The sequence below is a fragment of the Humulus lupulus genome, chromosome 2 (genome assembly GCF_963169125.1).
Source record: "Humulus lupulus chromosome 2, drHumLupu1.1, whole genome shotgun sequence".
Lineage (NCBI taxonomy): Eukaryota > Viridiplantae > Streptophyta > Magnoliopsida > Rosales > Cannabaceae > Humulus > Humulus lupulus.
In genome coordinates this window covers 51,098,784-51,110,088 of record NC_084794.1, presented here as the reverse complement: position 1 = coordinate 51,110,088, position 11,305 = coordinate 51,098,784, and the positions used below count along the sequence as shown (strand labels likewise).

General features: G+C 35.6%; 2 protein-coding genes across 4 annotated transcripts; one reads left to right on the top strand and one right to left on the bottom strand.

The window, feature by feature from the left end:
- The first annotated feature begins 2,355 nt into the window (after positions 1-2,355).
- On the top strand, positions 2,356-7,704 carry LOC133817777 (uncharacterized). The gene is made up of 12 exons (XM_062250377.1): positions 2,356-2,564; positions 2,842-3,273; positions 3,500-3,825; positions 3,910-3,987; positions 4,129-4,231; positions 4,697-4,785; positions 5,408-5,519; positions 5,683-5,736; positions 5,830-5,878; positions 6,120-6,220; positions 6,592-6,707; positions 6,820-7,704. Exons 2-12 carry the CDS (start codon positions 2,866-2,868, stop codon positions 7,151-7,153), a joined length of 1,770 nt encoding a protein of 589 aa, XP_062106361.1. The 5' UTR covers positions 2,356-2,564; positions 2,842-2,865; the 3' UTR covers positions 7,154-7,704.
- A 461-nt stretch (positions 7,705-8,165) lies between these two features.
- On the bottom strand, positions 8,166-11,029 carry LOC133817775 (uncharacterized). Of its 3 annotated transcripts, none has more exons than XM_062250375.1 (10): positions 10,729-11,029; positions 10,465-10,551; positions 10,292-10,372; positions 10,112-10,146; positions 9,674-9,761; positions 9,351-9,592; positions 9,060-9,275; positions 8,903-8,995; positions 8,727-8,831; positions 8,166-8,642 (listed from the first exon to the last, which is right to left on the bottom strand). In XM_062250375.1, exons 5-10 carry the CDS (start codon positions 9,750-9,752, stop codon positions 8,289-8,291), a joined length of 1,089 nt encoding a protein of 362 aa, XP_062106359.1. In that variant the 5' UTR covers positions 9,753-9,761; positions 10,112-10,146; positions 10,292-10,372; positions 10,465-10,551; positions 10,729-11,029; the 3' UTR covers positions 8,166-8,288. The 3 variants fall into 3 exon arrangements, with proteins under 3 accessions (XP_062106359.1, XP_062106360.1, XP_062106358.1); XM_062250376.1 differs by having other exon boundaries at positions 9,674-9,819; positions 10,632-11,028; XM_062250374.1 differs by having other exon boundaries at positions 9,674-9,819; positions 10,729-11,028.
- Between the last annotated feature and the right edge of the window lie 276 nt (positions 11,030-11,305).

The following is an 11,305-nucleotide window of genomic DNA, read 5'->3' as shown; positions in this document are numbered from 1 at the left end:
GAACGTTCCCTGTATTGTTATATTCTATTCCACCAGGATGACTAGAGCTGGTGCCAGGTGTTTGACGTCCTTGACTTTGGTGGGTTTGCCCGTGCAATAGGATGTACTGGCTGTTCTTGTACTTGTTCGACTTGCAAATCATTAAACATGTCAATTGACACTTCTGCACTATAATATGCCTCTGAATCGTATCATGAGTCCTCATTATGTTCAACTACTGGATCGTCATTCACATAGGGGTTGTACTCATACTGGTTGTCCCACAGGTCACCAATAGGACATCCTAAAGTATTGGCTGCTCCCTCAGGTCCGAGAGTGGAATATGAATCTGCAATGACAATTTTTTTAATAGAAGTGACACATAAGGCTAAACTTTCTTTAGATGTTATTCCTAAGAATGCACGGACACCAAAATCACTTTCAACATGAATGGGTGTAAACGGTTGGTCGCCGCATGTGTAAGGAGCCTCCAATTTCAACCCATACATATGTTTATCAACATTAAGTTCCTTGTTCAATATGTCAAGAAGTTGCAAGTACGTTACAGTATCCTCCATTGGTATCACCATGCATTGAGGGTCCTTGAAAATCCACTTATTCCCTTGTAATTCCCAAACACTATTGTAGGATACAAAAACGTAGACAATTGAACTTGTGTTGGAAAAAAAAAACATTGAAATTGTTAAAAAAACTGTCAATTTTTAAAAAATTCATGAAAAAATAATATTATCGAGCTTCAATCAAACTCTATCGAGTTACCATCGAGCTCTAGTCAAGCACTTATCGAGTTCGTATCGAGCTAAAAGTTCTTAAGCCAAACACCCTATCGAGCTTCTATCGAGCACATATCGAGAAGACAACTAGACCAAATATTCTATGGTCCAATCGAACCCTTATCGAGTTTCCATCGAGCTCTTATCGAACCCGTAGCAAGCACATAAAAGAACCTTCGTCTACATACTATCGAGTCCCTATTGAACCACTATCGAGCAAAAAAGTTGTAGAAAACCCAAAAAAACGCAGATCGTGAATTCTCTCTAAAAAACACAGTAATATAGGCTCAGATTTGTTTGAAATATCCAAAAAATGTAAATAAACAATACCCAACTAGAGTTGTATATATGGGCCGGGCTTTCTAGCACGGCACGAAACTGACACGAGCACGACACGACACGACACGAAAAATATGGGCTTGGGCCAGGCACGACACGAATTGAAAATTGACACGACACGACACGACATGAGTCTGAGCACGACACGACACAACAAGCCCGAAGGCACGACACGAAAGCACGAACAAATTACCCCGAAAGCATGACACAATAAAAAATATGATATTTTGACATTAATAATGATAATAAATTTTTATTTGTCAATTATCTATAAATTAAAATGATAATAAAAGTCTATTATTTTTGTCAATGTTTATATTTTTATAATTATATTAATTTATTTTAAGATTTGTAAGTTAAAATTTTTAACATTTATTAGTAGGTATTCAAATTCTAATAATTATCTTTGATATAATTTTGTGTAAAGTATTGTTGAAAAGTATATAAAACTATAATTTAAATAATGAAATGTATTGGGATTGGTGGTGAGTCCATTGTTTATTAAAGAGGTTGTTGATGGTTCAATTCCCCTTCCTTACATTTTTTGGCAATAATAAAGTGGGCTGGCACGACATGGGCCTGGCTTATAAGCCGTGCTGGGCTTACTCTTTCAAATATGGGTCGGCCCGATCCGGGTCGAATTATTCGGAGGCACGAAAATGTGGGCCGACCCACATTTACAGCTCTATATCCAATAGATAAAATGAGTCAATATTCTTAGTCATGGTTTTTCTTCTAAAAAAACTCTTAAAATGGATGTTGCCTTTGACATTGGCAACTTCATAGAGACAATAAATATGACTAATAATGATTTTGACAAGAAAATCATACAAATCTGTAGGTTTTATGGAGGATTTCGTGAAAATGAAAGAGAAGAGAGAGGAAAATAATATTTTAAGATTATTGATATAATAAGAGAGATATTTTGGGTATGAGAGGAATGTTTAGTATCAAATTGAAAATATTATTAGTGCTAGTATTTTTTGGTAATATTATGCATTATTAAGTATGAATAGTAAAATTTCCCAATGGATAAGTATTCAAATGCTTTCAATAAAAACGACATGTCGTTATAACGTGGTCTTCGGTCTTCATATAAGAGTTAAAAATCAAGTAAACGACATGTAGCTTTTCCTTTTTTTCATCTTTATTGTGAGATAGAGGTGAGGCGGTAAAGAATAGTTCAATCGTACTGAACGTTATAAAAAAAATTAAAGGGTTTAATTAGTGAAAAAAGGGGGTTATTTAAGAGGGATGTAATTTTATTTTCTCAAATGTTCTCCCTTGTGTTCGAAGTCGCAGTTTCAGAAATTCGATTCCGGGACTTCATCACTGCGTGTACGAAGAAGCCATAATCCCTGAACGGGGTAAGAGCGAGAGACTCTTTGCGCTAAAGGGTTTGGCTCTTGTAGTTGGATTAACTTCTTCTTTCGAAATTAAACGACACAACAAGTATGCCCAACTATCTCTTTCTTCTTTTTGTTTTATTTTATTTATTTATGAACCAGGATTAGGAATTTAAGGTAGCGTTTTGATCTGGGTTTTGAAAAAGATTGAGTATTGCTGTGTTATATATGGGATTCTGGCCTGTTGGTCAGCCCCAATCGACGCAGATTAATGTATTAGTTGCTTTTTGATTAGAGTTGAGGCCTCAGATAAGCCATATAGACTTAGTAGAACTTGGGCTGAGCTTCTCTTTTCTTGTATTTACCTAATTGTAATTTGTAAGGTCTAGAGATTGGTGCGGTGTGAAATGGGCAGTACAAGCAAGAAGAAGAAGAAGCATGTAGACGAATCTAGTGATGAATCTTCACTCTCTGAGGGAAGCTCTGATTACTCCAAACGATCCTCTAAGAGTAGTCAGCGCCGGCACCGTCATCGGAACGATGGCAGTTCGAGAAAAGAGAAAGAGAGGAGGGAAAAGGAGGAGAAAAGGAAGAGACGCAGAGAGAGAAGGGATAGAGAGAGAAAGAGACGGAAATTGAGGAAGGAGGATAAGAAGAAGAACAGGGATTATGATTCTGCTAGTGATGATAAATCCGAGCATGGGTCTTCTTCAAGTGATGGTAATTCAGAACCAGAACAAAGGCGGGTTCAACCCCAGGTTGCATTGCGAGAGTTGTTGAAAGAGTTTCCTAATGTTGTGAACGATTTAAAACAGGTATTTTGTTGGCTCTCATCATGTCTGCTTATACTTTCTTTGCAGAAGTCGTTTATTGTTCCATGGTTTCCTTTTTCATATTTTGCTCATGAGACTGTCCTGGTCCAATTCTATGCATCATACGTGCCCCTACTTCTAATTTAATTTCATGTTGTTAGTTTTTTGGTTTTCCATACAGTAGCAAGGTATAGTAGTTGATTAATTGTTGCCATTGTTTGTGATATAGCTTTTGCAAATGATCGATAATGGACAAGCTGTTGACATAAATGGTGTATCGGAAAGATCTCTGGTTAAGCACCTAAAGAAGCTGTTTCTTTCATTAAGTCTCAAGGAAAATAGTGATAAAGTCTTCACCCTTCCTTCAAATGTTCGTCCCACTTTGGAGGTCATTGCACCCCTACTTCTTAGTTCTACAGAACCTAAAACTGAAGAATTTGATCAATCTGTACCATTGGATGACACAAATCCAGCTCCGGGTGTTGATAACAGGCAGGAGACAAATGATGACAGCTTGGCAGGTCCAGCTGACGATTCTGTTGGTCCTAAACGGAGGTGAATGATACACCATTTTTCATTTTCCATAGATATTTTTGTTTATTTGCGGCCCTCATTTACATTGCCTGAAATTTATGACAGGATCATTGGCCCTGCCATGCCATCTGCTGAGTTACTTGCTGCTGCTGCTAAATTAACAGAAGCACAAGCTGAGCTCAGGTATTTATTACTTTAATGCACTTTTTTTTTAAAATCTATTTATTTCTGTAAGAATTTCTCAAGTTCCATTTAATCGCAAATATGGGGGTTGTCAAAGCTTTGATTGGTATTTTTTGGTTCTATTCTATTGAATATATCCAGAGATGCTGAATTGGAGGAAGATGATGCATTATTTATAGGACCTGCGCCACCAGCTATGGTCGCTGAAGCAGCATCAGCAAATGAAGCAGAACGGTTTGAAGAGGTATCGTAGCTTATATGCTTATTCAGTTGCTGATCAAACTTTATAGCATGGTTGTATCTATCTATGCTTTTGTGCTTATACTGTTGCTTACGTGTTTATTCGGGTTCATGTTTAAATATGAATGATTCTCTTCATGTACGTCTGCATGGGTGAACTTATATAACTCTTATATCATGACTCTGCTCATTTATATACTTAACGCTGTATGATCTGTTTCGTTCATATATACCAATCTATTGTAAACTATTTTTCTTATTATTCTTCTTTATCCATTTTATTAAGTTGTAATTATTATATCTGAATAGTTATGTTTGTAACTCTGTATGCATCTTTTTTGTTACGTCATTGGTAAATTTTTGTTTCAACACATCTTTTTTGCTACATGCTTATGTGATTGTGTACTGGGTCGCCCTAGTAATTGCTTATGAATGCAATAACTTGTAACTTCTTGTGTCGTCTTATCAGGTAACAAGAATTATGAGCGTTGAGACTGATTGCCCATACGAGATCTTAGGAATAAACCAAAATAGGACATCTGATAACATAAAGAAAAGGTGAGCCCTGTAATTTATTATTGTTATTTATTCATTGTACAATTTGCCTTTTCCAGATATGGAGTACTTGTTGCATGCTTTTGTTGGGTAGATTTTCAGGTTAGTATACTGATTGTTCCTCCCCCGCCTCTATCTAATTGTATATAAAGACAAACACAAATTCACGAATGAGACATTCTAGAGTTGATTCAAAATTTGATCATTTATTTGTGTGTAGAGACTTATTTTCTATACAATTTGTATAAACTAGAGCCTTATTTGTTCTTTGATTTATGTATAACCTCATGTTTCAACATACTACTAAGTTAGTATTTGTTGGGAATATGTGACACATTTGAAAGAACTCTAATTTATTTTTATTTTAACCACCTTCCATCGTGGATTATTGCTTTTGAAGTTATTAATTTATTTGTTCTAAATTTTAAATGATGACCAAACCAAATACTTCACCATATTACTGGTTAATCTATAAATATTTGAGTGGAGACATCATTAGCTGACTGACTTAATGGATTGTTATATGTTGCCAGGTATAGCTATTTACATGATCATTGATTATTGAGTTGGTTTTATTTGTATTTGGCTTGTAATTTTGACCCCTACATGTTCCCATCATCTCTAGGTATTGGAAAATGTCTCTTTTGGTGCATCCTGATAAATGCAATCATCCTCAAGCCCATCAAGCATTTATCAAATTAAACAAAGCATTTAAAGAACTACAAGATCCTGATAAGGTGAGTTTTTTCCAGACAAAATCTGCTCCAATATTTTTTTTTTAAAAAAAAAAAATGGAAAAGAAACTTTGTGCATGATCATTTTTCACTGTGACATGTCCTTCTATTGTTATCATTTAGCATGTAATTTGGTCTTCTTTTCAATATTGTTGTCTTTTTGTAGAGGCAAGCACTGGATGAGAAAATCAAAGCCAAGGAGGAACAAGAGAAATTTAAGGTAAATTTTTAACCTCAAGTTATAACTGGGTCTGATTGTAATTGAGAAGGTCTGTCTTTTCTGATGCTTCATTTTTCCCTTTCCCTGCTTTAGGTTGAATTGCGAGCAATGCGTGAGGCTGCACAATGGAGAAGGACACAAGGTTAGCTGATTGAGGGTCTACCTGTTTTATTTATTTTCCTACTAGACCCTTGAGTTTAGGATGCTAGATGGCTAGTTGCACTAGTACATTTTCCTCATAATTCTATCTAGCAAATTAAACTTCAAATTTTTGAAGCAGTCAAATAGATGATTTTTTGTTAATGTTATTTCTTTTGTGCGTTGATAATTCATGATTTTGTACTTGCTTGCTGATCTTACTAAGACACCAAATGTTTTGGCAGGTATATCCATGGAGGGTGATGATGAGCTCCTCGCAGAGATGGAAGTTAAAGTTGCTCCTCAGCGAGATGAGTGGATGACAAATTTACCTCCAGAGAGGAAGGTAAGTTCTCTGATCCTATATTCCTTTTCTTGTTATAGGCATCACAATTCTCCCTCCACAGCTTTTAACAGCATAATTTTAGAGATCTCCTTGGATTGTTGTTCCCCCCTCATCCCAGTAATTATACACAAGTTTGATAAAATTAATTATCAAAGCTTAAGTATCATTGTGATTTATTTTGCTCCCTATTTCAGTTTAACTTCTTATTTATTTACTTTTAAATCAAGTGTCAGAAAAGAAGAGTGCGCTTAACTTGTTTTGAACAAACACATGAATGAAACTGAAGCTTCATATAATTAGATTCAGCCTTTTTTTTAATATATATAATTATAAAACTTTGCCAATTTCATAATCTAATGCCATTTTTCCAGCCTGGTGGCATGCCAATGCAGTCAACCAGCTTTAGCAGAAACGAAAAGGAAGGACGTGGTGATACAAGTGCGTGGACAGACACCCCCACCGACAGAGCCCAGAAGGCAAAGACGAAGTGAGTAGTAGTAGTAGTACTCTGTAAAATTACATTGTTTTTACAGTCTATCATTGCCTGTTTCCTTTGATTTAACACATGATTTCGCTCCACATTTGGTGTTCCATGGCAGTTTTCTAGAAGCATATAACAAGGCTGCAGCACTGGCATCAAATGAAGTGGAGAAGAGTTCAGAAGCAGATTTGGTAGATAAATACAACAAAGAAAAACGATCGAAATCATTGGTGCAAAAGCACCAAGAGAAAGCCTTTGGCCATTCTAAGAAAAAATCCACAAAGCAACAACGGGAGAAGGAAGAGTGGGTGGGGCAACATCCGTGGAAGCCTTGGGATCGTGAGAAGGACTTGGTAGCTGGGCGACAAGATGTAAAGTTAGACCCAGAAAACATAGGTGAAGGTTTAACTTCCAGGTTTTCTTCGGCATCGTTCCAAAGGAATTTTCTTTAGACCAGAGTGGCTTTTCCGGAACTAAAGCAGTATTCTTATACTCACGTCCAACTTCACTGCGGCACCAAGCAAAATTCGCCTTCATCTGTATACACAGTCGAGTTTGTTATTATGTTGTAATTTATATGGAGAAGGGCGTCAGTTTTCTGATTTCCAATATTTGAGAACAAAGAAAGAATTCAGGAAAGGAAGCTTTGCAGGAGCCAGGAATAACACCTATCACCATTTAAAGTATAATCATTCTTCTATTGTGTCCACACGAGAGAAGATCTCATATAAGTTGAGTTCCAATTTCTTCAACAAGAATTTCTCAAGACTAATTACCATTTCCAATTAAGAAGCAGCAATACGACCCTTGGGCATTTCATCACACGAATGTTCTTCTAAGCTACACATAATTTTACCACTCACCACACCATACAAAGTTGGTGGAAGCCTTGGCCCAAAAATCAATTCATTGTTTGTTATGAATTAATCTATGTTGCAAACAATATTAGCTACTATGTAATCATTATTATTAAGAAATTCATAACAATGTGAACATTGCTCTATGGTTATGAATTGTTCAAACAACGTGCAAAGATGTTCAAACAAACTTAGATCAAACCGACTTTAAAAATGCAATAGATTCGAATGAAATAGGTTTTAACATTTTTTGAATAAAATTCCTAACAAGGAATCTCTTGTGTGTTTTTCAAGCAAAATAAGTCTATTATCAATTATAAATATGCTGCAAAATGACATTTCTTGCGGCAACAATTGTCGTTGCTAAAACTTCCAAGTTCTCGCCATAGACTTTGGCAACAACTTTGTTGCTAGAATTCATCGCTAGAAATCAGTCACTAAATCGTTCTTTCTAGCGGCAATGTGACGCTTGTTGCTAGTTGGGAAATAGTTTGTTGCTAGAAAGCCGTCAGTTTTGATTTAAGTGATGAGAACTAGCAACAACATTTTTTTTACAGTATTAATTTATAATTATAATAGTATTAAAAATTATATAATTAAAATTAGATTGAAGCTAAATATTTATATTGGAGTTTAAGATTGAATCTTAAATATCAAGTATTAAAAGGTTATGTTTACAAGAGTCTGTCAATTATAATTATATATTGTCGTCCTATAAATAAAAAAAATCCTAATGGCTCGATCCTGTCGGATCCAGATCATCAGGTGCGGGTGGTGTCTGTTGAGATCCAGATCCTGAGCCTCCACCTAGCTTACGAATGTACTCCTCTAAGGCACGTACGCGCTCCACTAGATCTTGTACTGTCTCAGCAATCGACGGAGGCAGGGGTGGAGGAGGTACTGCTACCGCTGCCTGTTGCGCCCTCAAGCTAAGCACACGACCATATCCCGGTTGGAAACCACGACGCCTTCCAAAGACTGACTCAACAAGGGAGAAGTCGTCCTCAGGCATGGCACTCGGAGCAGACAAACTGGGACCAAAACTCTGTGATTGCTGCGTGTCACGTACCGTTAACAACTTATCCTGTATTATTCAATTAGCAATATTACTATATACGGTAATTAAATGGATAGAGTAATAACTTAAAAAATATAAAAATTAACTTACCCAATTGTCCTTTGCTTCTTGGGACGTCCACCCTTTAGTTATTTTGAAGTGAGTACTCTGCCATGTTTCAGGAATTGCAGCTGGGCGCCCACTCTCTAAATCGCGCTACAAAACAACAATAATTTTGAAATCAATCAAAAATTAATTAACAACAAAGGACTTAAAATTTAAATTACCTTTTTATGGCGCAGCGCTGGCGTAGAAATGGAACCTTGTATGCTCGGTTGTTTCATCTTTTTCCTGTTGGCTGAGTTAATCTCCGAGCGTTTCTGCGAAGAATTTAAATTAGTAATATGTTAAATTAACAAGGTTACGTAATTAAGAAATACATACCTTGACTTCAGGGCGTGCAAAATACTCGACTGCCTTTTTCCATTGATCTAGCGTACATCCATCATGGGGCGTGTTGGGTCCGTACTTATCCAAATGGGTCTTCAGATCGTTTTTCCACTCGGAATAACGAGAGGCGCATGACTGATTAATTCCAGCTAAAATCCCAGGCAAGTGTTCTTTCTCATATCTCTCACGACCAATGTCAAATAAATCATCCTAAATTACAAATTGAAAGTATTAGTAAGTTTAATATACAATTGAAGACAACACATAATTGTAGAAATAATTTACCTCTAATTGAGGAAGGATCCGTAGCCTATCAGCCTCTGGTACATGAGCCCATTGTAGGTAGTTTGGATCTGTGTACCGTCGTACAAGAATCCCGATCTCCCTGGACAGGTGGTGGTAGTAGTCACCTATCTCTTTGTACGTCCCACCTTGCACATCCCACTCTAAAGGGATCGGATGACCTAATTTTTCTCTCAATTGTTTGGTGGACAATCCTTTGTTTCGTCCACGTTTCCGAGGAGGCGCTATTTTTTTTTTAAAATAAAAAAGTCAAAATTAATATATAAGAGATATTAACCTAACTAATCTATAATACAAAAAATTACCTCTCTCACAGTCTGCCTCTAAATGTGATCGTTTGCAGGGGGGATCACACCCGCCATCACCCTCATGAGATTGAGCCATTACCTGAGTCTAACGGAATTTCAACAGCATAACGATTGCATTATAACCTACCCAAAATTTTTAAACCCTGCAAATAACACACTTAAAATCCCAGACATAATAAGCAATATCATTTACATTAATAACAGACTCATTTTTACATATTATATAGTTAGAAAAATTATAATTATACATCTAACATTCAAAAATACAAAACTCAACAAATCTAATTACCACATATTTTATAATATATTTTTTAAACTTATTCTATTTTTCATAGTAATAATTTAATCTTATTATAAAATAAATCATATTTATTTAATAAATTTTAAACAAATTTTTATACATCAAAAATGAAAATAAAAACAGAATATAAATACCTGGTTGAGAAAGGCCAAATACACAGAGCCGATGGCTGTTTTCACCAAAACAAAAAGTTTAATTAAAAAACACATAAACACACAATGAGAGACGGAGTGAGAGCACAGAGCCTTTTCACCAAAAATAAAAAAATTAAATTAAAATAAAAAGAATAAAAGTTAAAAAATATATATACATACCTTAATAATATGGTATTTGGGGAAAATGGCTTAGGGTTTCAAATTTGGGGAAGAGCACAATGAGAACGTTTGTGAAAATGGCTTGGCAGCACCAAAAAAAAAAAAATACTGAGAGAGAGATAGAGAGAGTAGGCGGAAAGCAGAAAAACAAACAAACAAAAATAAAAACATACCTGAGAAAATTTGGGTGAAATGGGAGAAAATATAAGAGAGCCGAATAGAGAGCACAGTGAGCAGAATACACCACAGAGAAAGAGAGCCTTTTCACCAAAAAAAAAAAATCAAAATCTGAAAATAGAGAGCACATAAACACACATAGATAATAGATGTATATTTTTACCTTCTAGAAATTGAGAGAGAGATCTGAAACTTGGGTTTCTCCAAAAAAAAAAAAAACAGAATTAAAATTAAGTAAAAAAAAATACAATCATAGATACCTGAAAGAAAATGCTTGAGTTGGGTCTGAAATGGCTGGGTTTGGGAGAATCGAAGAGGAAAAATAAAAGACAAAAAGAAAATGGGTTTGAGGGTGGGTGGATTTTGAGGTGAAGAGGGTTTGGGGAAATGGTTGAGGGAAGAGGCGGGGTTGGGAAAGTGATACATTAGGAGGGAGAGGGACCTAGCGGGAACATTAGCTGTCGCTATACGAGAGATATCGCCGCTAGATTATCTTAAAACCGCCAAATTATTCCCCCATTCTGACCACACATCTACTCACAGTCACAACCTTCAAAAGCCATTTGTTCAAATCTTATGGTAAATTTTTTGTAAAAATTGGCAACGGGTTGAGCTTTATAGGTCTTTCACTATTTTTTTAATATTAATAATTATTAACAGTGTTCTTTTCTTTTTCAGGGTAAATACAATAACATGTATATTAGTTCTTTTATTCTCTTGCTTTTATATATATATATATATATTTTTAAAAAATATCTCTTATTTTTATAATATGGCCTTTTTTTTAGTCCTTCTCATGACTTAGTCCCACAAGTGGGCCCATTAAATTTTCCGTGT

Coding starts and splice junctions, on each gene's coding strand:
- LOC133817775 (XM_062250375.1), bottom strand. CDS start 9,752: ATGGCTCAATCTCATGAGGGTGATGGCGGGTGTGATCCCCCCTGCAAA. Junction 8,996..9,059: donor TTGCACGCCCTGAAGTCAAG/GTATGTATTTCT, acceptor AATTCTTCGCAG/AAACGCTCGGAGATTAACTC. Junction 8,643..8,726: donor AAGAAGCAAAGGACAATTGG/GTAAGTTAATTT, acceptor TGAATAATACAG/GATAAGTTGTTAACGGTACG.
- LOC133817777 (XM_062250377.1), top strand. CDS start 2,866: ATGGGCAGTACAAGCAAGAAGAAGAAGAAGCATGTAGACGAATCTAGT. Junction 5,879..6,119: donor ACAATGGAGAAGGACACAAG/GTTAGCTGATTG, acceptor ATGTTTTGGCAG/GTATATCCATGGAGGGTGAT. Junction 6,708..6,819: donor GCCCAGAAGGCAAAGACGAA/GTGAGTAGTAGT, acceptor GTTCCATGGCAG/TTTTCTAGAAGCATATAACA.